This window comes from Eimeria acervulina, genomic scaffold (genome assembly GCF_000499425.1).
Source record: "Eimeria acervulina Houghton genomic scaffold, Eah_scaff36, whole genome shotgun sequence".
Taxonomy (NCBI): Eukaryota; Apicomplexa; class Conoidasida; order Eucoccidiorida; family Eimeriidae; genus Eimeria; species Eimeria acervulina.
The window spans coordinates 1-24,842 of record NW_013547358.1 but is presented as its reverse complement, the minus strand read 5'-3'; the positions used below and the strand labels follow the sequence as shown (position 1 = coordinate 24,842).

General features: G+C 52.9%; 5 protein-coding genes across 5 annotated transcripts; 1 reads left to right on the top strand and 4 right to left on the bottom strand.

Moving 5' to 3' along the window:
• Positions 1-246: 246 nt before the first annotated feature.
• Positions 247-1,611, bottom strand: EAH_00007730 (hypothetical protein, conserved; the record flags this gene model as incomplete). The annotated part of the gene is made up of 1 exon (XM_013392142.1): positions 247-1,611. One exon carries the CDS (start codon positions 1,609-1,611, stop codon positions 247-249), a length of 1,365 nt encoding a protein of 454 aa, XP_013247596.1.
• Positions 1,612-2,880: 1,269 nt separating this feature from the next.
• On the bottom strand, positions 2,881-11,817 carry EAH_00007720 (peroxisome biogenesis factor 1, putative; the record flags this gene model as incomplete). Its single annotated transcript, XM_013392141.1, has 15 exons — positions 2,881-3,429; positions 3,498-3,592; positions 3,946-4,075; positions 4,275-4,352; positions 4,536-4,617; positions 4,901-5,032; positions 5,200-5,369; positions 5,529-5,568; positions 5,746-5,900; positions 6,094-6,314; positions 6,623-6,935; positions 7,237-7,364; positions 7,414-7,546; positions 7,896-8,017; positions 8,385-11,817. 15 exons carry the CDS (start codon positions 11,815-11,817, stop codon positions 2,881-2,883), a joined length of 5,781 nt encoding a protein of 1,926 aa, XP_013247595.1.
• A 1,881-nt stretch (positions 11,818-13,698) lies between these two features.
• Positions 13,699-16,497, bottom strand: EAH_00007710 (hypothetical protein, conserved; the record flags this gene model as incomplete). Its single annotated transcript, XM_013392140.1, has 3 exons — positions 13,699-13,797; positions 14,424-14,576; positions 15,145-16,497. 3 exons carry the CDS (start codon positions 16,495-16,497, stop codon positions 13,699-13,701), a joined length of 1,605 nt encoding a protein of 534 aa, XP_013247594.1.
• Positions 16,498-17,732: 1,235 nt separating this feature from the next.
• On the top strand, positions 17,733-21,292 carry EAH_00007700 (hypothetical protein, conserved; the record flags this gene model as incomplete). The annotated part of the gene is made up of 8 exons (XM_013392139.1): positions 17,733-18,242; positions 18,441-18,524; positions 19,366-19,447; positions 19,760-19,947; positions 20,240-20,482; positions 20,589-20,664; positions 20,779-20,981; positions 21,245-21,292. 8 exons carry the CDS (start codon positions 17,733-17,735, stop codon positions 21,290-21,292), a joined length of 1,434 nt encoding a protein of 477 aa, XP_013247593.1.
• A 756-nt stretch (positions 21,293-22,048) lies between these two features.
• Positions 22,049-22,972, bottom strand: EAH_00007690 (sodium:solute symporter family domain-containing protein, putative; the record flags this gene model as incomplete). Its single annotated transcript, XM_013392138.1, has 1 exon — positions 22,049-22,972. The coding sequence occupies one exon, from the start codon at positions 22,970-22,972 to the stop codon at positions 22,049-22,051; it is 924 nt and encodes a 307-aa protein (XP_013247592.1).
• Positions 22,973-24,842: the final 1,870 nt, after the last annotated feature.

Genomic DNA, 24,842 nt, shown 5'->3' with positions numbered 1-24,842 from the left:
TTCAGTAGTTTTGGCGGGTGGATGGGACATGCATTGTTGCCCTATACAGAGGGGCTGAACTGGGTGGAGCGCATCCACCAAATGGTCAGGGGGATACAGTGGGGAAGGGTGCGACTTCGCAACACATGAGGGTATTGTACCTGTATAAATTAAGCAGGAGCACCTGCATACGGAAAAAGTGCAGTTCTGAGCTGCTTGCATGCCATGGGGGTTACCAATTCATACTCGTACAGGAGGGTGCACGGCTCATCGGAACTGGCCATGTACCTTTTCGGGAAGTGCGTCTAAGATGCTGCTGACGCGCTCCTCAGTCACCTTATCAACAATGGATTCTTTGGGCCCCGAAGAAGGAGCAGAAGGGGTTTCTCCTTGGACGAGCTTAGCAGCACCTCGGGCTGTACTAGTCACGATTGATGTCAGGCCTTCGCCGACAGAGCTGGCAAAAGCGGAGAAAGAACTCATTGGTGATGTTTCCTGTTCTGCGTTCTTTGGTTGTGTCGACTGTTGGACTGGTGGCGAGGCAGGGGACTGAGAGGGTTTGGATGACTGTGAGGTGAACAATCGGCTGAGAAAGCCACCGAACATTCCACCTTCTTCTTCCTTCTGGCCAGAGGGCACTGGAGCAGGTGTTTCAGCTGACCTGAGAGTAACGGCTTCTTCCTTACCTTTCGCATTCGCTTCTGCTTTTGGCCTGACAGTACCGGCTTCTTGCTTACCCTCCCGATTCGCTGCTGCTTCCCCTGAGGGCTTTCTACCATCATCTTCTTCCACTGGCTGGGGTTCCTCTTCTCGGTGAGCACTAGCGTTTGGCTCGGCGTCCGAGAATAGCAGTGCCAGCCAACTCGCTACATCGTCGTACTCCGACCGGTTGAAACGAATGATGTGTTTAGCTTGTGTTGCAGTTTGGAATAGGAAGGCGTCAGCGTAGTACAATGCTTGCCTGATCTGTTCCGAGTTTACCCCTCTTGCATCGAAAGCTGGGCTGAGGAGCTGGGAATTCCAGAACAAGCTCAGAGCTCTCACTGCATAATCCAGAAGCTGAGGTCCTAGGACTGCGTTCAGGTGAGGGTCGTCAGTGAAGTATACTTGGCCCTTCTTGAAGGACGCCACGAGAGAGCTGGCTCCTACCAGCCTCAGCAATTTGCTCTGCGTGGAGCTGGGAGCAACCATTGGATCACTGTCAAGAAAGCCGAGATGCCTGCACACTTCAAACGGAAGTATCCCTAAGCGGCAATCCCCGTATGCAAGCGCCGGTCCAGGGAGCGAGCCACCATTGACAATTCCTGGACTTTTGGGGGTTGTCCTTGGTTCAAATGCGTGTTTCATTTCCTCGAGGAGGGAAGCTTTGGTTCTCAGGACAGCGATAGCATTAATCACACCCATGACTTTCTGTCGAGGGGCGAGCTCGGAAAAAGGAGTGTAGTAAGACCATCTTAGTGTAGTTTCGCCGTCAGCAGCATTGTCAGCTTCGCCAATTGAACGCTTCGTCGCAGATACGGCTGGAGAGGATATGCTGCCCTGCTCTGCTGCTTGAACAGAGATCGGCAAGGATGACCCTTTTAGTGGTAACACCAAATAAATGACAAATAGAGCCGAAAGTAGCAGCTTCATGTTCGGCAGTGCAAGAAGAATTCAACGCGACAACGTACTCCTCGCACACCCCACGAGAAGTATACAAGGAACTCGTGTTTTGATTGCAAAAACAACACGACCTGTTGCGAATAACTTGAAAACACCTGCCGTTCAAGGCTTCTAGAGTGTTAACAGATCCGCCTTATGGAGATGTTCCACGGCACTGGGACCTGTGGCTCAAATGTCCAGCGCATGCACATCAAACCTCCCGAAAAGATTAAGAGTTCGGTGAAAGTGGCACTCATACCCACTAAATTTCCATTTTGTTGATTTAGTGATGCATTTTCCATGCAGCAGCTTTCTTTTGGACAGCGGCGACTGGGCCCCACAAACTTCGCTGCTGGACCCAAAGCCTATCTGCTCATTCACTGCCCGTCTATCCGACTCTGCCAGCATGTACGCCAGACCAACAATAAAACTAGGTTTAAAATGCATAAATGCACAAAAATTGACTTTATTCAAGAGTAACAAGACGTTTTCGGCATGTTTTCTGCGAAATCACCAGCGTGGTGGAACCAAGGTCACCTCGAGCTGGCCCACTGCCTCCTAACGAGACGAACCAACAGTCGCTGAGCGATTCGCTCCGTTGAAAAATGTAAAGCCAGAAAAAACAAGAGGGTGAATAGTTTGAAATCAAACAGGAATTACCACGAGCCACTTTCCTGGGCCCTTTAAACTTTTGTGGGTTGACTGCTACTGAGTCACACAGGGAAACAGCATGTACGTCATATTCAAGCGCACACTCTCCACCCGTGCACTAGGAATTTGCCTGAGGAGTTACTTTCTAGGCGAGGAAGACGAGCAAATAAAAGGATTCGTTCATCCGATGTGGACTGCCGACGTGGGTTGCCAGCAAGGATGGCATTCCTTGCCCGGATGCAGCTCCAAAGATACTTTCACTATACAACAAACTGTTCGAATACTGTCTGGCATTGCTTATCACCTCACTCGCTTACCCCTCACTCTACGAGGGCCCTTGCAAACTTTGTGTACAACCGTTCTTGTGCGCTTTCGCTTGTCTGGGGTGAAAAGGCCTCGACCAACTGCGCAGCAGCGGGTTCTTCCATCACGCTTTAAACCAGCCTATTTTAGCCCTGTTGGTGGTGAACGCGCGAGCGCCAGAGCGCCTGCAGCTTCCTCAGCCCGAGTGCTGTACGGTAAAATGAACCAAGAAAATTCAAAGATATGTGAATAGTAAGCCGCAGGCATTCTGCAAGCGCTCAACTGTTCGCTATTTTTAAAGATACTTCACGCCAAAGCTACACGACTACCCGTGAGCTTTTCTCGACATCTTGCACGCCGGCGTCCCTTTTTTGGTGGAACAGCCTCCTGGTCTCGCGCCGGCCCATGCATAATGCACTGAAAGCTGTCCTCCGCTGCATTCTCCTGGTCACTCGTGCATGGTTTATGCCCGTTAGCATCAAGAGAAAAGGAACTCAGGCTAGAGTGAGACACGGAGTCTGGAGCCGTCCCAAATCCTACGGCATCCTGTTCTGAATGCGGAATGGGGCTACCGTTGTCCTTCAAATCGTCTTTCTTTTTCTGAACCCGTGATTCCAAATATTCCTGTCGTTCCTCGGGATGTTCCGACAGATTTATGCCGTCGTTCAAAATGGGAGCGGATCCAGTGACACCGCTTGCGCTTTTCTGTGCGGAGGACGACGAAGAAGAGACGACTAGGCGTTCGATTGCCTGAACCCGCTCTTGGTAGGCCTTGTTCAAATAAGGAAGACAGTACCGATGATAGCGTTGAAGTTCCTGTGACGGCCGCGCGATGCTAGCACCACACAAGTTCACCTACATAAATGCAGGGTGCGAAAAATGCAGGACTCTCTGAATAACGCAATTGTTCCGTTACGCCGTACCTGCACGGATAGGGAAGGCTTGCAGCTTCTCAGGGCGGCTTCAATGTGCTGCGTGGTGACTGTAGCCCGTTTCGGCTCCCTGGAATCTTCTCGAACTGCAAAACCAAACGACAAGCGCTTAGAGACCCTTTAAAGAAGCGCTACACTCTCTAGGCTACGCCGACGACTACGGATACGCACGGGCAAGAATGCATGCAACGTTTGCTTGTACGTGCATACTTGTAGAGTTTGCAAGAGCCTCTTGAACGGCGAATAGCTGTGCCTGATTTACTGCTGCCTAAAAAACAACAGATTGCAGGACAACACAATACAGTGCAAGACAACACACTCCAATTCAGAGCTGCTTGCGAAAAGGCGCATTATTTCTTCTTAGTCGCCTAAGCTGATCACCAAGTTCAATGAATTGCAGCCAAAGGAGGGGTTCCCAGTACCTGAATATCTGCCGGACTGAACGCCCATGGCAGCATTGACCCCACGACGCTGATGTCGAGCGAAGTCTCACAGTTCAGAGACTTGAGCGCTACTGCCAGCACTCCCATCCTCTCACTGTCCGTTACGGGCATTCCGCAAAAACAGACCTAGAAGTGGGCGCATGCAGCAAACCCCATTAAAAACTTCTCTCCTCCACAAGATAGAAAAGGGAAAACACATCACTAACAGCAATGCCAGCACGCGCAACAACAGCAACAGCACCAGGGAAAATTGCATCACAGCAAGCGTCAAGCACAAAGCCCACACCATTGAAGGCAGATTATGACAAGCGTACGCCTAACTCACCTTTTCAAATCGACCAGGACGCAGCAGAGCAGAGTCAACAAGATCGGGACGAGACGTTGTGGCAATTACAAACACATCCTGAACGCAAAATCTCCCTTCGGGATGTGACTTGCTGTTTCGTTTGGATGCTGTCCGGCAGCTACAATTCTCCCCTGGCGCCCATCCATGAGGTAGGGCATTTGCAGGTATGTCTCTCAAGCGATGCTATAAGGCCTTTTCCCCGCTCCGGGAAGCCTCTCCAAATGCTGCATGCACGCCTACCTGGCGCGCCTCAATGCCGTCCAAATAACACAAGAGCTGATTGACCACTCTGTCAGTCACTCCTGTTGTGTCGCCTCCACGCCTGTGGACACACACAACGAGCAGCAGCCAAATTTACTGAGTTGGGTGGGTTGGTGATATGATACCTTCATTCAGACCTGCATATGGCAGCACCAGCCAGGCGAACAGACAGGCAAACAAGGTGTCCAGCAAACAGAAACTACCAACAAATAAACAAGCAAGCAGACGAAAAGGACGCGAACAAAGGCAAGCAGAACAATAAACGGGCAGCACGGCAATAAGAAACAAAAACTGAAGGAATAGCCAATATTAATAAACAACACATACGAAGGCAACTTGCTCACCTCGTGGCCAAAGCCTCAATTTCATCAAAAAGAATTGCGCAAGGCTTCGCCGCCTGCGCCCTTTGAAACACATCTCTGACGGATGCCTCGCTGGCGCCGATAAATTTCCCAAGCAGCTCGGGACCTTTAACGCTGCACGCAAAACCAGCAACAGCAGCAAGCTTTTTACATGGTCTCTGTGTTGCGGGTCCTACGTTCCAGTGGAAGCCTGCGTTTCAAGTGTGTTATCTCCTATAAGGGGAGACAGAAAACGAACAGACTGCAAAATTCTCTCCCGCTGTGTTTGCACCTGCACTCACTGAATACAGCGGATGCCCGCCTCCCCCACGGCGGCGAGAGCAAGGTGGGTCTTTCCGCACCCAGGAGGGCCCACCAACATCAGACCCTGATGCACTGAAATGCCCGAAGCCCTCAGCAAAACAGGATACCGCCGCTGTAGGGTCAACAAGTCCTGCAGATCCTCCTTCGCCTGCAGTCCTCAACCAACACAGAAAGGCAATTGAGTCATATATATGCATAGATACAAATCCATAGGTACAAATGCATATTTACGTATTTGTAAATACACATAAACACGCGTATATAAATACAAATTCAGTGCAGCTTAAGGGCCCAGTCCCGCACTCACTTTGTCCAATCCCCCGACGTGGCAGTAACGTAGATCCGTCCTGAAAGAAACATGGACACCCTAGGTCAGCTGAATGCCTGACTTCCTCGAACACCCAGCAGCATGCACACAGGTTCACTGAGAAAGCATATAAAAGAACCAAGATGCGTGAACGCAGGACACGCAGCGAGCGATCATGCATTGCTGCAAAAGAAAACTGCCCGATAGCTGCACGCACTGAATGAATGACTGCCACTGAGTCGCTCGAGGACGGAAATCTTTTAAAGCTGCACGGAAATGCGAAGCCCAAATTACACCGGCAGTCGGACGGCCTGGCGAAGGGTTCAACGGCAATGTTAGCAGACTCTCCCCAATGGCGCGCGACACCAGGGCCTGACGGAAGCAAACAAAACATATAATGCAAAACTAGAAAAGGAACAGAAAAAAAGAAGGGACACACGACACATGCGCGCCGCAGACTAAAAGGTGAACAGAAAGGCATCCATCTTGGCCAGCTGCGTACACTGTGTCTAGCGGATGCAACTTCAGCACGTGTAGCGCTTCGGAAGGGGACAAGGAGATGTACCTGTAGGTCGGTGAGACTGTAGCCTTCGATCTGGTTTGCAATTTCCCACATATCCACGTCCTCCATTTCTAATGGGGTGTCTGGACTCGGGGAGACTTCTGTCTCGTGCGACACGTCGAAGCAAGAGCTCTGGCCATACAAACCCTGGGCGCATGCACCAGGCCGGGCCAGGGCTGCGTGCAGCAGACTCTCCAGCAGCTCTAGGCGGGCGCCAACAGTCGCTGCATGCACAGAGGCAGCCGCAAGCAACTTATTGAGCATCACCGAGACATACATACAGCTCCACAGAGGAAACGTAGTACAGGCAAATATACAAGTATATATCTACATATACGTATATATGCATATACGTATAAATGCACCTGTACAGATATACACGTCTATCAGCTTATACAGAGATACAATTGGGTTTCCTTTGGCTAGGCCTGTCTCCTTTCCCCACAACGGTATCCCGTGCGTAAGTGACCATGCGCAGAGGGCCTTGTAACAAGGAGAGGAGACAGTGCAGAGACAGTTCTGTGTGGCATACAGGTGTCGCAGTGGAGGTTAATGGGGGAGCAGCCAAAGAGCAGTGGCTGTGATAAGAGGGGGTGCAGTGCTGCAGCGTCGACTACAGTGGCCATAGTTACAACCCGCCGTGCTGCAGTCTCTTGTAGTCCCCTTGGGGTAATGCTGCAGCAAAGGCCTTCTTCTGCATCTACAGAGGCGCTTGTGCATGCACCGCGAACCCTACTGGAGACCCTTTTAATCATATCGCACAGATAAGCAGCAATCGCCGCCCCTCGGGCCTCCGCCACAGTCGGCCCACCGCCTCCTTCTTCCCCCGAAAAACACAAAACATCCTGCAGTTGCAAACAAAACAAAACCGTAATACCCTGTCCTTTCAGCGTTTTGTTTTTGTCTCTTATTGTCGGTTGTCTTCCCGCAACACAACACACAAACACCCTACAGTCCGGCGGCAACAAAACAAAACTTTAATCCACAAAACGCCGCTATAGATGCTGTTTGCTTGCTCGCCCTATGGCGTCTGTACAGCTATCCAACACGCGTGCAACACCTCAGCAACCCCTATGCAGCAGCAAACGCAGCTACGGGGATGACGATGAAGTGCAGTGTCTCCTGTTGCAATGTATATACACCGACCAGGTCGTCTAGCACCAGCAAAGAGGGACTGTTGGCCTCCGCGACATCAAATGCAGCCGAGAGAATTCGGAAAACCAGAGCTGAGGGGATCGTCTCCCGGGCCAGCAGTCGGCAATGCAGAATTAAGGCTGCAACCGCATAACACCCCACACTATTCCGGGTGTATGTACAGCTCACAGCGTCCACTGGCGGCGCTTCGTCCCTTCGCCCTGTCTCCTTCTGCCTTACTAAATACACCGAGGCGACGCGTTACGTCGATGCAGACGGCTCGACACAGAGAAGATCGCCCGCAGCCCCGGGGGCCGCACGCCTGCCAAACGCATGCATGCAGAGAGCAACACAGCAATAGCCACAGCCAGTCTCGCCCCCTCTAGTATATTGTCTCCATTGACGGAAGAGACAACCAACAGACGCAGGAGACCTATGCCCTTGTACGCCGCACCGCACGCTGCTGGGATCAGCTTAAAAACTTCTTCTCCTAATGGGAGGCGCGCATGTGGGTGTATGCATGTGTATGCTTGTGCATGCATGTATGCATACACAAGCATACACATGCATGCACATGCAGGAACTGGAATACCAAATGCACTCAAGGCCTTCTTCCTCCCCTCCCAACAACTCTCGACCCCCCCCACCAACCCTTGTATTGCTCCACCTACAAGCAACGTGCAGAGATCCAGACGGCTCAGGGCCCTGGCGAAGTGTTGCTCAACTGCAGTGGGGCCCCCAGGTGTTTCCACCCTCCAACGACAGCCCCGGACAGTTCCCAGCCGTCTGTACACTGCGGAGACGCACAAGGCCCACAGCATACACATGCACTAGGAAAGGCTTCCGTTGAGGCACAGTGAAGACACTGTGGGCTATGGAGGCTTTGGCAAGGGTGTCTGTCTCTGCCCCTTTGCTGCGCTAGGCCTCTGCCTCGTCAACTGGTAAGAGAAGAAGGTGCGCACTCATCCCCGGGAAGTAACAACAAAAAGCTGTCTCCTGGTAGGAGACAAACATTTGCTGAGAAGCTGCAGGCATTCCGCTGGCTTGCATTCATGCAGCAACAGAAAAGAAACAACTCCTATGCACTATACAGCCCCATACAGCCCAACCCAAAACATGCCAGCCGCTGTGGGGCTGGAGCATGCCGCAGATTTGCTTACCTGCTCTGGCTAGAGCTTCTGGCCTGTCTCCAAAGGCTCTGAGGCGAGCGAAGTCGTGCAGAAATGGCCCCCTAGAGCAGCTGAGATGCAGCAGCTGCGCAAGGGGACCAAACGGAGACACATGAGTGCTGCGGAAAAGGCCCCAGCGGGCCTCCGCCACAGGCACCTCCAAGCAGCCTTGCTGCAGCAACTGCATCAGCTGCATCTCCGCTCCCCCCCCGCTATCCGCTGCAGCTGCCAAGGCAGCAGGGCCCCAGAGCCAGACAGATGGGGGCGCCAGCCACCAAAGGCGCTGTGCTGCTTCGATTGCTTGCAAATTAAGCACAAGGTGCAGTCCCCTCGCCCCATGAGTCCAGGACACTTCTCTATGCTCTTCCTCCGGAGGCTTCTTGTCAGGCCTGTCTCTGCGTTGCTGCAGGCCCCACGGTGTCTCCTTGGGGGAAGGCGCGCTACCCAGCTTCAGGGGGAGACAAAGGCCTTCCACAGTCGTCGCTGTCTCCTCCTCAGGCCCCAGAGACACCACGAGAGGACAGGTAACTTGGGCTGTAAGGCCCCCTTGCTGCACAAGAGTCTTTAGAGAAGAGTTTAAAAGGACACAAGAAGGCCCCCCTTCTCCTGCATGCATCGGCGGGGAGATGTGGGGCTGATTGTCGTGCAGTGAGGCAAAGGCCAGAGGCACAGCAGCACTGAAGAAAGGAGACAGCGACTTGGGGGCGTCGCAGGAGACCTCTCCTGTATCACTTGCCTTGAAAGAAACGAGAACATCTAGAGATACCCGCACATGTCCGCAACTGTCTCCTTCCATCTCTTTCGACCATAGATCCCCACACTGTCCCTTGTGGCCTGCACGGCTGCCGCCATGCACTGAGGAGACACTTTTGTCGCCAGAGGCTGTCTCCAAATCCTCCTTACACAGGGGACGAGGCCCGCGGAGACACTCGGGGTGAAGCTCCTCCACTTCGCTGCAGAACGCTGCCAAGTGAGCCCACTCTGGAGGCCCCTGCCTCTTGGGGGGCCCCTCGGGCTGTGAATGGGGGCCATGCATGTGGGGGGATACCTTGGGCTCTGCGTAGCAGCCCTCGTTGTCTCCTTCGTACTCTGGACTTGGGGAGCTGCTTGCTGAGCTGAGAGGCGCTGCTTCTTGCTCTCCGTCTGTTGCAGCTTCGCCGGATAGAGAGACATACAAGTCCCCCAGGCCCTCCTCCAGCTCCTGCAACTCTTCAGCTACCAACAAGGACTCCAAGGCGCCCCCTTCTGCAGGGGCCCCCTTGTTCTCCGTCAAGTGTCTCCCCATTAGGCCATCCTGTGTGCGGCCCTCAAACCCCTCCGCTGATACAACCGAATGGTTTAAACGTACCGCAGGCAGGGCCCCCAATGAACTGCGAATACCGTGAAGAAGGCCCCCATCAGCCGCCTCTGTGCTTTGCTGCTGCAGCAGCAGCTGTTGCTGCTGTTGCTGCTGCTGCTGCTGCTGCTGGGGTGTCTCTGCTTTGTTTTGCGAGAGCAGTGTGCGCCTGACTTGTGGGTTCAGGTTCAGCTCGAGGCGAAGGACCCCTCCGTCCCAGAGTAGGCGGCCCATCAAACAGGCAAAGGCAGCAACTGCAGCCTCCACGCTTCGTTGCCCCTCACTCTCCTGTACGCTGCTGCACGCAGCAGAAGCAGCTGCTGTTGATGCTGCTGCTGCTGCTGTTGTTGCAGGCGCCGGGTCTCTGCTGCTTGTAGCTGGAGCGTCTGAGAGAGCGAAGAAGGCCTCAAGGATTTGTGCTGCACCTTCTTTGGTGTGCAGCAGCGCAGCAAGGAGAGCAGCAGCAGATTGTTTGACAGCAGGGGAGGCCCCACTGCTGTGTGTTTGGGCCCTGTTGTCTGTCTCCTCCGAGGCCCCCGATACATGCTGCTGCAGCAGAGAAGAGGAGACAATCGGCGTCAGCAGCAGACAAGAGGGGAGGGTCGGCAGCTGAGTCACAGCTTCCACTGACACGCGGCTGCTCAAGCTCCAGCTGTACAGACACCGCACGAAAGCTGGTAGCCGCATGCAGCCCAGGGGCACATTCGCCGCAGCAGCAGCCAGCAGCACCGCGGAGCCCCCCTGCCACCTACTGCTGCTGCTGCTGCTGCTGCTGCTGCCAGGAGATCCCTTCCGCGAGGGTGCACCCCTCACACACACAACCACCAAACCCTCTGCTGCTGCTGCAAGTTGCGCCAGCTGTCTCTCCAGCCTCTCCCTCTGTCCCCTAGAGGAGACTGTCCCCTCCCTCTCCCGTAGGGGGAAGTATCTGCTCCTGAGGGCTGGCAGCAGCCACTGCTGCTGCTGCTGCAGCGCCTCCACGTGAGAAGGATGCAGCAAGCATACATAAGGCCACGCTGCATGGCCTTCGGGGGCCCCTTGAGGAGAGCAGCAGCAGCAGCAGCAGCAGTCATCAGCCGCAGATGAACACCCGTGCTTACCCCCTATCTCCTCCGTCTCTTCTTGCTGCATGGGAAGCACCCTCACGACATCTCTCCTGCTGCTGCTGCTGCTGCTGTCTCCATTGAAGCCTCCTTCTTCTCTTTCCTCCGCAGCAGCAGCAGGGGCCCTCCGAAATGCTGCCTGAGCAAGGGGCCTCACGTGTAGTTCAGTGTTTTGGTTGAGTAGCAGAAAGGGGGGCCCCTTGTTGTCTCCTGCGCTTGTTGCTGTCTCCGTCTCTTGCTGCGGTGTACAGACACGTAAGAAGAAGGGCTTAGGGCTTCCTCTTATCCACAAGGGGAAGGCCTGATTAGGGAGACAAAGAGACACCTGCTGCAGCACCTCCTCCTCTAGACTTGCTGCATGCAGCTGTACTGCATCCCAGTCCTCTCGCTCTAGAGGCGCCACCTCTACAGCAGAAGGAAAGAAACCACCCCCAGCCTGCTGCTGCTGCTGCTGCTGCTGCTCAAGCTGGTTAACATCAACTGCAGCAACAACCACCCGCTCCCCCTTCTTGAGGCCAAGGGAGGAGCAGAGAGGAGCAGCGATCCCGATATACACTATATGCGGCAGAATTTCTGCTGCTGCTGTTGCTGCTGTCGTTGCTGCTGCTGCTGCTGTTGCTTCCTGCAAGAGGGCAGCCTCCGCAGGGCCCAGGCCTGCACCTAGCCAGCCTACATACAGCTGGGGGGCCCCCGAAGAGGCAGCAATATCTGCTAAAGCCTTTGGGGGGGTCCCTATGCGTTCATAGAGGGCCCCTGTCTCCGGAGACGAGAGCCTCTGCAGCTGCAGCACGCGACAGAAGTGCCGCTGCGGCCTCCATAAGACAGCAGCAGATGGGGGCCCCCTAAGCCGCACGAAGCAGCTGTGGAGAGAAGGTAGGGGGACTATTACCCCTAGGTGGTGGCCCGAGACGGGCAGCTGCTGCCGGTGCTGCTGTTGCTGCTGCTGCTGTTGCTGCTGCAGCGGACGCAGACTCGAGGGCACCATGGTGGCTGCAGGGCCTCATGACGCCAGCCCAGAGAGCCTTGAGGGGAGAAAGGAGACAGCGAGGGCCCTCAGGGGCCCCCGAGGTTGGAGACAGAAGGGACAGTTAGGGGCCCCCGGCAGCTAAAGAGACAGAAGATAAACTAGAGGCCCCTTTGGTTGCTGCTAGCGGGGGCCCACCTCCTTCATGTTTGTACCCTCATGCTGGGGGGCCCCCCTTTGCTCTGTCTGCTGCAGGGCGCTGGGGGCCCCACAGGGGAGCACCGAAGAAGAGCCTGTTGCCTTCAGTGAGATATTGAGAGGGTTGAGGTGTACATACACCTCAAATAGGAGACAGCTGATGGCTGTAAGGGCCCAAGTAAAGGCCTTTAACGTACGAAGGCTGGGGGCTCGCGCCTGTGCCCTGTTGTTTCAGGGGTTTGTCTGTGTGCGTTGCCTTCTAGGGGGAATACTATATAAAGATTATATAGATGACGATTAAACAATAAAAAAACAATAAAGGGAGACCCCTGTAGAGAGAAAACGTAAAAAAAAGGAGACAGACAAACGGAGACGGCATTCTTTGTGTCTCCTGTCGCTCCTCGCTCACCTCGCCTTTGGGGCCCTTCCTTCACTTAGGGGCCCCGGGTGTATATGCACCTGCATACACCGTATACACCTCAACTTTAAACAAACCTACGCAGACACATTAAAGACAAAGGAAGTGCTAGCCTTCTGAGTCTCCAGCGGGGGCCCCCCAAGAGACCTACGGAGACAGAAGCGTATCCAGGGGCCCCCTGCTGCATCTGCTATACAACAAGGCAAATACAGGCACTAAGGAGGCCCTTTTCTCTAGCTACCTATGCAGCAGCAACAACAACAGCAGCAGCAGCAGCGTGTCGGGATGTACACGCAGACACCTGTTGGGAGGAGACACACAAAAGGAGACACCTTCTGCGTATCCTCCCCCTTGCTGAATTGTCTCCTCTCTGTGTTTGTGTGTCTCCTCAAGACCTTATGGTGCATTTACAATCACTGTGCCTGGTGTGTGTAGAGGTGTACCTACACCTGAAACCCCTTTGGCCCCTTGTCTGCCTCTGCTTGTTCTCGTTGAAACTCTCTGAATTTATATATACGTACTACATATATATATATATATATATATATATATATATTTGTATTAATGTATATAATTTACATTATATATATATAAACCGACCAATTCAAAAAGTACATGCATATATCTGCATACGCGTGCATACGTGTAGAGACCTATACACAATATATATATATCTATATATATATATATATATATATATATATATCCTCTTTGTAAGGGCGAATTGCCCTTGTGTGTCTCCTCTGACCCCATATGACAGCCTACAGAAGGCCCTTGAGGTCCCTTCTCCCCTGTACAACAACCCCACCTCTCTGCGTTTGTAGTTGCCTCTTCTTTTATCAGGGTGTTGCGAACATGTACAAATGCAAACAACAGCAGGACTCCTAATGCCTAGAATAATACCCAGCAGTCAGGTGTACGTACACCCTAAGAAGAGGCCTTCGCCTCCGACGGGGGAGATATATAAATATATATTTGCGTATATATATATATATGTATATATATGCCCAGCACAATGTGTTGAGCTCTAGAAAACAAACAAAACAAAGAAAAGAGAGACGCTATCTGGCTCTCCTTGCTGTGTACGTTGATGCGGTGTACAGGGAGCCAGCAAGGAGACTGTCTCTAATGGAGGGCCTACCCTCGCATATATTGTGTTTGCGTTTGCTTCTGTCTTCTGCTGCAGCGCAGCAGCAGCGTCTGTACAGTACAGCAGTCTCCAGCCAAGGGACTCTGGCTTCGGGACTGTCTCCTATCGCCGATGTCGGGTGTATGTGCACATCAACCTAGAGCCTCGCATGCAGCTTCTTAAGCTCGCGTGCTCGCCTTACGTATTCTTTCTTAGCCTCCAATGCAGACAACGAATTGCAGGCCCTCCAGGCCTCCTGCACACCCCTCGCACGCAGCAGCATCAGTCCCCTGTGTCAGTGGAGACAGTCGGCTTGCGGTGTACGTACACCCCAAGGGCGGAGGATAAAGGGACAGCTGTCTCCGGCACTTCCTGTACGAGCTGCTGTCTCCCCCTCTACTCCCTTATTGCTAAACCAAAACAAATCTTTTCTGTGGAGACTCCTTAGACCCCATGGGCCACTAAGCATCTTACAGCCTGCTACGCAGCTGTCTCCCCAGCTAGCTAGCTAGCTAGCCAGCTACGTAGATAGCTACACCCTTCGCTAGCTAGCCAGATGCGTATTTGTCTAGGGAATATAGTGGAGGTAGGCAGGGAGGGAGGACGTTGGCTTGTTAGCTACCCGTCTATCTTGGTAGCTAGCTATGTGCCTCTTCAGGAAGCTAGCTCAACAGCTGTCTCCTTTTCTAGTTGGCTCGCTAACTGTCCCTTGAGCTAGTTAGCTAGCTGGCTGCCTCTTCAGCTAGCTAGCTACCTGTCTGCCTCCTTAGCTAGCTGGTTAGCTGGCTGCGTGCTCCATTAGGTAGCTGGCTCGCTGTCTGCCGTTTAAGTAGCTAGCTGGCTAGCTAGCTAGCTATCTCGAGCGGGGTGTGCTGCTTATACCCATTTCTTGTATTCGCGTATGTTGAAGCGCGAAGGCTGCTTGGAGGGACAGAGACCTGCAGTAGCCCTTTTATATAAACCGTAGAAGGCAAGCTGCTGCTCCACAGAAAGGGGGTTGGGGCCCTTGTGCTGCTCAGCAGCGCGAAGGTAACCCTGAGCAGACACCCGAAAAGGAGACAAGGAGACACCTCACAAGAAAGAGAGGAGACGAGGAGACAAGGAGACACCTCACAGAAGACAAGGAGACCGGCCATCAAGAAGGAGAAGGAGACACGGAGACACCTCAAAAAACGCAAAGGGGGGAGACAAGGAGACACCTCACAAGAGGGAAAGATATTAGGAGACACCTCACAAGGCAGCACAAGGGACACATAAAAGGTTGCCCTACGTAAGCCTCAACAAGACAACCAACTGTCCTCGAAGCAGATGAGGAGACAGACACCCCACAAGAAGGAAAGGAGATAAGGAGACACCCCACAAGAGGGAGGGGGAAGAAGGAGACACCCCAAGTGTCTCTCAAGCCATAAGACTAGAGAGAGAGACAAGAAAATAAAGGAGACAATGCATGCAAATGGGGTACAGCATGAAGTACAAACATGAAGAAGAACAAACAATAAAACAGCAAAACAAGCAAAGACACCCAGGGCTATTATTATTATCACCCAAACCCTAAACCCCAAACCCTAAACCCTAAACCCTAAACCCTAAAGTGCTGGCATACTTTAAACTCCTCATCGAGAGCCTTTTCGTCCGCTTCTGGCTGCGGGGCTACACTAGCGCGCCGCTGCTGCTGCTGTTTGTGCTGCTGCTGCTGCTGGTTGTCTGCCCCCCTTGTCTGTTTGCTGTGTTGCAGGTCTCGCTGCCTCTGTTGCAGGCCTTGCTGCTGATTCTGCTGCTGCTGCTGTTGCTGCTGCTGCTGCTGCTGCTGCTGTTTGTTGGTGTGTACAGGCGGCAGCAACTTGAGAGAAGCCAGACTCCTTGCATTTTTAATCTGCAGCAGCTTTTTAACTAGTTCATCGGCATATTCTTCATGCTCGCTTAACTCTACTTTGCCCTGCTCTGCCTTTGAGCTATAGAGAGGAGGAAGCTCTTTAGGGGGGCCCCCCAGCTCGCCGCGGGGCCCCCCCTGAGGCCCCACTGAGCCCCTTTGGGAGCCCCATGCTGCGTACCCTGCTGCACCCATTGCTGCATTGACACCATCCACTGCAGCAGCAACAACTCGCTGCAGGGACAGCAGCAAATCTTGCGATATCCCAGCAAAGAAACCCCTCTCCGGGGCAAGAGCAGCAGCAAGACCCTCCACAGAGACAGAGCCTATGCCAGACCCATCGGAATCAGAAGCAACATACACCTGTCTCTTGCTCTTGCTGCTGCTGCTGCTGCTGCTGCTGCTGCTCATTTTCTGCAAGTGCTGCATACCCTCACGCGCCAACTTTGCTGCTATCAGGGCAAACAACAGCCGAGCAATGCAGGCCTTTCGAGACGTCTGCTGCACCTCCTGTTGCTGCTGCTGTTGCTGCTGCTCTGGTTGCTGCTGTTGCTGCTGCTGCTGCGGCTGTGGCGGGTGGGGTTGCGCGTGCCCTTCATGTTGCTGCTGGGAGGGCATGCTTGGCTGGTGCTGCAGCTGCAAAGGCAGCTGGAGTGTGCAATGGGGCTGCTGCTGCGGCAGCAGCACGGGGACAATCTGCGGCTGCAGGGGCGCCGCTTGGGGCCCCAACAGCGCAGCTCTGTGCATGCAACAGGGGCAGGAGGTGACGGAGCACGGCCCTGCATGATGGTGGTGCTGCTGTTGCTGTTGCTGTTGTTGTTGTTGCTGCTGCTGCTGCTGTGGTTGCTGCTGTTGCTGCTGCTGCAGCTGCTGCAGGGCCTTAGCGATGGCCTCCGGCTCCAAAAGGACTTTAGCCTGCTGCGCCAGAGTGTCTTTGCCGTTGTTTTTGAGGTGTACGTACAGCTCGCGAGCTATGCGAGTAAGCTGAGGCACCGAAAGCCCCAAGAAGAGGGGCTGCGAGTTGAGGGCCTTCTCTGCAACAGAGAGGAGGGCCTCGGGTACAGATTCAGTGGAGACGATCCCCATCTTCTGCTGCTAATTGCTGCTGCTGCTGCTGCTGCTGTTGCTGTTGGTGGTGGTGCTGCTGGCTTTAAATGCTTTAAAGTTCCGATGTCTTTAAAAAGGGAGACAGCTGGTGCCTCTACATACAATCAGAGGAGACAGACAAGCAAACATACACCCTCGACGCTCTATGGAGTGCGGCTCTGCAGCACAATGGAGACAGATGCAGCAAGATCAGCTGCTGTCCCCGCTGTTGCTGGTACTGCTGCTGCAGCTGTTTCTGCTCGGCTGCTGCTGCTGCTGCTGCTGCTGCCGTCTCGGGGGTTGCTGCGCTTAAAGGAATTAAAAACAGGGTCTGAAGAAGGGACAGATGATGTGCGGAGGAGACACAAAGTGATGAGAGGAGACGCAGGGGTTTAACTGCCTGCGAAGGAGAGAGACAGCTCGCCGAAGGCCGCAACTCGCCAGCAGCAGCAGCAGCAGCAACGGTTTGTCTGCTGCGGTGTATAGACAGACAGCAGCGCAAGCGCAAGCAGCTTCAGAAGCACTCTCTAATTAATAAGACGGAAACTGTTTAATACAATAAAACAACTCAGCAGAGACAGGAGACAGAAGAAAGCATAGAGAAAAACAGACAGACAGGCACTTATTGGAGACAGAAAACCTCAGGCCCGACAGCAGCAGCAGCAACAGCAGCAGCAGCAGCAGCAGCAGCAGCGATAGCAGCAAACAAGGCCACTTGAAGCCCAATGCGTTATCTCTATCGTGTGCATTTAAATAAACACTTAAGAATGCCTTTATCTCACTTTCTTATTAATATTTTTGTCTACAAATACAGTACAAACAAAGACAGACACTGAGACCCCTTAGCAGCCGCGGGGGGCCCCCCGCCTGAGATGGCTGTTCCTTCAGTGCAGTGTATAGGGAGTAGGGGCCCCTTCTTTATTGTTTTAAGCATTTAAAACTACTTTTTTATGTAGCAGCACCAATAACAAGCAGCAGATCCTTGGGGGCCCCCCTCCCCGCCCGAACCTGCGCATCGCTGGGGGGCCCCCCAGGCCAGGGGGCCCCCCCAACGCATCCTCCTGCAGAGCCCAGGGGGCCCCCCAGGACCCAGGGGGGGCCTCGCCATAGGGGGGCCCCCTCAGTGTCTAGAGGGTCGCAGGGGCCCGCCACTCTTCTTCTGTTGCGTGGGAGGATTCTAACAACAACCATAGGGGGCCCCCCCAGCGGGAACTGAACCTTCGGGGGGGCCCCCCATGGCTCCTGCAAGCAGCAACGGGGGGCCCCCCAAAGAAGGTCAAGCAACAAAGCAAAGCCCCTGCATCCCCTTCAATTTAAATGTGCCTCCTGTAGAGTGTTGTATTTGCTACGGCTCCAGCTTCTTCCCTCAGCTTCAACGGACGGGGGCCCCTCAGGGGCCCCCTTCTCCAGGGCCCCCCGTGCGGCCAGATGGGGGCCCCTCACAGCAGCAGCAGCAGCCAGGGGGCCCCATAGGGGCCCCCTCAAGGCAAGGAGGGGACACCAGCTCCTCCAGGGGAGGGTCTCCTATGGGAGATCTGCTGCTGCTCGTGCCGCAGCAGCAGCTGCTGCAGTGGCATAGGGACAACTTAAAAGCAAACCTTCATCACTATTCTTCTGTCTTTGAGTTTGCTTCGCTTCTGGGGGGTCTCCAAACAGCAGCAGAAGCCGCTTTGTTGCTTACGAAGGCCTCCGGCGTACATATCCTCTTTAATTGCAGGGTCCCCACGGGTCTTGACAGCCCCAAGGTCCGCATGCATGCGCTACTGCTGCAGTTGCTGCTGTTCCTGCTGCTACTGCTTGTGGTGTTTTCGGCGCGGGTGTCTTCGCGCTGCCGCAGTGCGTGGCATTGGGGTTGCTGCTGCTGCTGCTGCTGCTGCATGTGCTGCTGCAGTTCTGCGGTAGCTGCTGCATCTGCTGCTGCGGTTCTGCGTTTGCTGCTGCAGATGCAGCAGGCGCATCCGCAGCAGCTGCCTAATCTGCTGCTGCTGCTGCTGCTGCTGCACTTGCGTTTCTGTTTAGCTCTGCAAGTACGGCGTCGCCCCCACGGAGTCTGTCTTTGAAGATTTAAATAAGTGGACTCATATTTACTTTGCTGGGCGCATGCAGAAGCCGGTGAGGGAGAGGGGGCCCCCTCCCTTCGTTGCTGCTGCTGTTGGGGGCCCCTCCACTGGGGCCCCCCAGCAGCAACAGCAGCTAAAAAGCACGGGGACAGACAACGCGCATGTTCGGCTGTCTCCGCACACATTCAAGTGTCTCCGTGCCTATTCGGGTGTACAGGCAGCTCCATTTGTATGGATTCTTGTGCACATAAATTAGGTTTATGCAGACATGCATATGCGAATGAAAGCTATGTCTTTATGTTTATATATCATACTAGATATATCTATATAGCTATATATATATATATAGGGTGTCTGTGCAGGTTTCTATCAACTGGTGCGGAGACAGCAGGCGAAGAGAAGAGTTCGAAGCGGCCTTAAATACCAACAGACGCAACGCAGTATGTGGGGTGTCTCCGTCTCTCTGTCTCCTTTACTTTGTCTCCTTTTCTGTCTCTTTTGCTGTCTCCTTTGCTGTTGGCGTATTCCTCTGCCTATATATATATATATATATATATATATATGTTGCTGGCTCTGTTGCTGCCTCTGCTGTTGTGCCTGCTGCTGTTGCTGGGGTGTCTGGGATGTCTCTTGCAAGCTTATTTGCGCGATCTCTTTGGTGTTGTCTCTGTGTCTGTCTCCTCCCGCTATTTCTCCGTCTCCAATGCTTCATGTTTTGTTGTAGCTGGGGACTCAAAAGCCGAGCGACTAGGGTTTAGGGTTGAGGGTTTAGGGTCTAGGGTTCGGGTGGTTTTGTTGCTTGCTGCAGCTGCGTCTGGCGCTGCTGCTGCTGCCTGATGGAGTTAGCCTCGAGTGTCTCCTTAAGGAGATAGTCTCCCTTTCTTATAAAGGTGAGCAGAGACAGCACCACGCCTGTCTCCACCCCAGCCTTTACCTGTCCCTACTCCTTCAGGGGCCCTAGCAGAGACCCTCAGGGGCCCTAACAGAGACCCTCAGGGGCCCTAACAGAGAGCTTCAGGGGCCCTATCATCATCATCTGGGGCCCATCAGCGTCTCTCTTTTTAGATGCCGATGGGTCTTAATAGAGTATAGAAGGCATTAGGAGACTGTAGGGGCCGTTAAAGGAGACAGTAATTCGCCTAAGGAGACTTCTATTAGCCTGTTTGCTTGTTTGTTTGTTGCGTGTTTGGGTGGATGTACAGGAGACTTCAGAGTCCCCTTTGCTGAGGACCCAAACAAAGTGCAAGCCATTGTAGGTGACCAGACACCGCAACTAATGAACACGCCATCAGCAACTGTCCCCTTAAGAGACACCTCGAACACCCCCAAGAGACCGATAAGAGACTCCACAGGGCCTAATCAGGGCCCAACCAATCAGGGCCCCTTCAAGGTCTCCTAAGGGTTTAGGTTTATCAGGGCCCCCTAAGGGTCCCCTCAGGGCCCTCTAAGGGTCCCCCAAAGGCCCTATAAGGGCCCCCCTCAGGGCCTCGTACGGGCTCCCCAAGGGCCCGTTAAGGGCCCCCCAAGGGGCTTGTTAAGGGACACTTCAGCGTTCCCCTAGGGCCCTTTCAGGGCCCCCTGAGAGGCCCCGTGAGAGTTTCGTGAGTGCGCCGTAAGGGGCCCCCTTGGTGTATATTTGTGAAGGCGTCTTGTTTTGGTTGCGTTGATTGCGTGGCCTTTAGGTCAATGGACAGGGGCCCTCTTTGTGCTCTATTTACCTCCCGCTCTTATCGGAGATCTCCTCCGTACACTTGGAGGTGGAAGGGGGGGGCCCCCTGGGTACTGGGGGGCCCCTTGGGGCTTTGGGGGGGCCCCCTCTGTTGCAAAGGCTCGTAAACCCCGCGCATGTAGAGGGAGGGGGCCCCACAGATATAAGAGACAAAGCCTCGCCTATAGATGTTGAACTCCGCCGCATTCGCATCCGGGTAAACCCTTGATACATGAGACTCGTGAAAGGCTACGGTTTAGGGTTTAGGGTTTACGGCTTAGGGTTTAGGGTTTAGGGTTTAGGGCTTGGGTTCTCCTGCGCAGCAAGACAGGTCACCTGCAGCTCTCGCGGCTCTGTATGATCCGCTTCCTCTGTCTGTCCGTCAGAGGGCAGAAGCTGGTAAGAGCAAACCCTAAACCCTAAACCCTGGACTGTTTGCTCTTCTTGTTGCAGCATGCAGCAAAAGCCCCAGCTCCAGGCTGCTGCTGCCTCTGGGTATTTGTTTGCATGCAGTCTTTCACCGTCCGCTTAGGAGCTCCTCAGGTTTCTTCTGTGGGGTTTCGGGGGGGCCCCCAGTGGCCCTCAACAAAACAGGGGGCCCCCATGTGAAGCCCCCGCCCCCAAGTGCCCTGCAGCGGGGCCTGCAGCAGTTGATGTTCGGCCCCACACTTAAGTGCAGCCTCAAGAACGCCGTATCCGCGGGCCTTGGAGCCTCGGTAAGACACTCTGGGGGTGTTTTTGGGGCTTGCATGCATGCATGCCTGCTTGCACGCATGCATGCAGCGGTGGGGGTGTTTTTTCGGATCATAGGGCGGGCGGACGTTGATTGTTCGGTTTGCAAGAAGATGAGGTGTCTGTACAGCTGATCACGTGCATGCATGCAGCTGTTTGCATGCATGCATGCATGCATGCGCGCATGCAGGGTTGTATGTTTACATGGGGGTCTGTGCATGCAGTGCGTTGCTGTCTTTCGTTGCAGGTGCTGTACAGCCTCCACAAATTGGGGAAGCGCCTGGGGCTGCGATGAGGGAATAATAAGAAGTCGCTTCCTTCGTTAGGAGCCTCTTCTGTTGCAGTAGCTGCCTATACACCCCAACTGTGTACACCTAATTGAAGGTCGCTGCCCTTCTCCTTCGCATCCGCACCCATAAATACTGGGAGCGCGGAGGCCTTTTATGTTCAACTTATCCCCCCATCAACAAACAGCCATAAGGGGTGCATGCAAGCATGCATGCATGTTTGCATGCATGCGTTCCCCTGCATGCATGCGTTCCCCTGCATGCATGCGTTCCCCTGAATGCATGCATGCATGCATGCAAGCATGCAGGGATGGGGGTGTTTCTTTGTACTACTACGCAATGGGGGGAGGCTGATAAATAGTTTCGTAAGAAGTTGAGGTGTCTGTACAGCAGAGCCCCTGCATGCAGGCCTATTTGCATGCATGCAGCTGTTTCTAGAAGCCAAAGGCTTCTGCGCCTCGGGCGCACGCACGGGGGCCCGTTAGCCGCCAAGCGGCGAGTTGGGGTGTATGTGCATGGGTCTAGAAGAAAGCCCATAAAAAACGCAGACAGAGATTGTTTTTGCCACTGCATGCAGCAGCTGCAGATACGCAAAGAGACAAGCACAAAACGCTCACTGGCTGTGCATGCAGCTTCTTAGGAGACACAGCCAGGTGTATAGGGAGGAGACAGTCTCCTTTGCCCCGAACTACAGAAACCTCTAGAGCCATTCTAGCCCAGAGCATGCATGCATGCATGCAGGGGTGATAGAAGCCCCAAACACTTCACGCCATATTCTCCACTCCGGCGGCTTGCTGCTCGATGTTGAAGGGGTGAAAGGCCTGGCAGCTGCTGCTGTTGCTGTTGTTGTTTTCGTTGCTGCTGTTGCTCCCACCGTTGTTGTTGTTACCGCTCCTGCTGCTGCGTTGTTTGTCTTGCTCTGAAAACTCCTTGCTTGATATTCCCTCTGATGAGGGTTGCGACTTCGTAGCAAGTGGGGTGAAGGAGACTGTTGTATCGCTTGCTGTTGCTGCTGCTGCTGCTGCTTCTGCTGCTGTTGCTGCTTCGGAAGAGCGTTTGTTGAGGTGTCTATCCAGTAAACTTATAATAGCAGTGCCTGCTGCCCCTGCAAGGGGAGCGACGAGGAATGCGAAGAGATAAGGGAGAGTAGAGATATCTTCAGGCACAAAGAAAGAGAAAGAAAAGGGTGTATGTGCAGCTTTTGCTGCTGCAAGGCCGCATAACAACAACCCCACCGCTGCTGTAAGGAGCCCCCCAAGAAAGCCCCAAGAGGTGGTCTTGGGGTGTACAGACAGCAGAAAAGGCCCCGATAGAATTGCGCAGAGGAAGTTTGCACACATAAAGAGCTTCATTAGAGGCACTTGATAAATAGCAAGCGCAACAGCAAGAACATTAAGAAGAAGCATCATTAGCCGGGCCCAGTTAAAGGAGTTTTTATGTCTCTCTAACTCCCTGCCAATAACAGACACCGCCGCTACTTGATAGGTATCTACACTAGAGACAACGCATGCAACCGCAAGTACGCACAGAACAGCCACCCAAGGTTGAGGAAGATGTGCTGCAGCAAAAGCAAAGAGAGATCTTCCTTGCTGCGCTTCACTTGGAGAGAGACAGGCTCGCCCTGCAGCAGCAAACAGCAGCACAGAGGCCCCCGCTAGGCCTGCTGCTAGCAGCAACCCCAGCTGCATCTCCCTAGAAGATTTGCTTGCAAGCAGCCGCTGCCATATGCCTTGATCTAATAGAAAGACAGGCCAAATAGACAGCACTAAGACAGCCCCTGCAACGACAGCTGAAGCCATCTCAGGTGTCTCCGCAGCTCCAACTGTCTCCTCGGAGACAGACACCCCAGCGAAACACACTAAATACACCGTCAGAGGAATAAACAACAGCACTATTACAACAGCCTGAAAGACATCGCTTATAATACTACAGCGCACGCCCCCTAACCCCACATACAGCAGAGGAACCAAACAAACAAAGAAGACAGCACAAGGGAGTGAAAAATTATCATCAGAGAGCGCAGACATAGACAGCCCCACACTTGTTAACTCCGAACAGAGATTTAAAAACATCATGCAAACGGAGACAGCTGAGGAGACACCCCGTGCTAGACAGCCAAAGCGATCCCCTAAGAAGTCGCAGCTGCAGAAGGACCCAGAGCCGCTGCACACTCGAGGAGACAGCAGCAGCAGCAGCAAATAAGGGAGACAGCTGCTGAGAGCGTAACCCCCTATGCCCGGCCATCCATACAAAGCCCCTACTAAAGGAGGAAGATATAACACCCAATTCCCCATAAAAGAAGCATAAAGAGACAGCCCCAGGGCCCCCCAACCGACAGACTCAGGGGCACTTAGAAACCAAGACCCTGGAGACAGTAAACCCCTAAGAGACACCTGTTTAGCACTATAGAAGACAAAGCCAGCGAAAGCAAACAAAGACGAAAAAAATAAAACGTAAGCTGCACACAAAGACAAAACCGCCATTGTTATACACACTAATAAACACTATATTATACACCTAAACATATACAATAAGAAAAAAGAATTAAATACAAATACAATAATAATAACAACTACCCCCCAACAGATATAACCGCAACCCTAGGGGGGCCCTCTGGGGGCCCCCTCCGGCTCTATGTCGGAGAGTTAAAAAAATAAAGAAGAAGAAGGAGGGCTCAAGTAAATGTAGACAAGCAAATGAAGCTTGCTGAGATGCAAAACGAAGGCGAAGACAAACAAAAAAAGAAGAAGGCCCCTTCCTTCGGCTCTCCCCCAGCAACCGCCGGAGGCAAATGATATAAAGATACAATAAAATTAATTTAATTACTATACACAGAAAAAAAGAAGAAAAAATCATATAGTATGCCCTACCCAGGCCCCTCACCCCACAAAACTCAGCGGCAAAGGCCCAAGAGGAGGGAGGGGGGCCCCTTGGGGGGCCCCCTTGGGGGCCCCCCTGGCAGGAGGAGATTTTCCCGATTATTTTGCGGCTTTTTTACACCATTTTGAAATAGAAGTGCACCACAATACTCAATAAACACTTTAAAATGAATTAAAATAAGAAAAGCTGCAGGACAAGCCGTCATATGCAAACAATAAAAGATAAGATTCTGTAGATGGCACACAGTGAGGTAGTTAGAGACTTCTGTGCATATCTTCAATTTAAATATAGAAATAAACGTATTTATAATTGCATTATAGGTATATAAATACATATATATGTCATATGTATATATATGTATATTTAATTGTATATAATTATATATATTATACACACACATGCACACACACCTTTAAGTGTAAAGATCGGGGGGAAGAAGCATGCATAATTAATTTGAATAAAATATAAATTTACGCTGAATTACGCAAATATCTTCGCTAAAATTTATTCTAATAGACAAAAATATTATTTTGTTAATTTTGCTATCCACAATGCCCTCCAATAAATATATATAAAGCAAAATATCTTCAGTAATCGATATATATATATATATATATGTATATATATACACACTATATATATATACATATATATAATATATATATACATATATATATA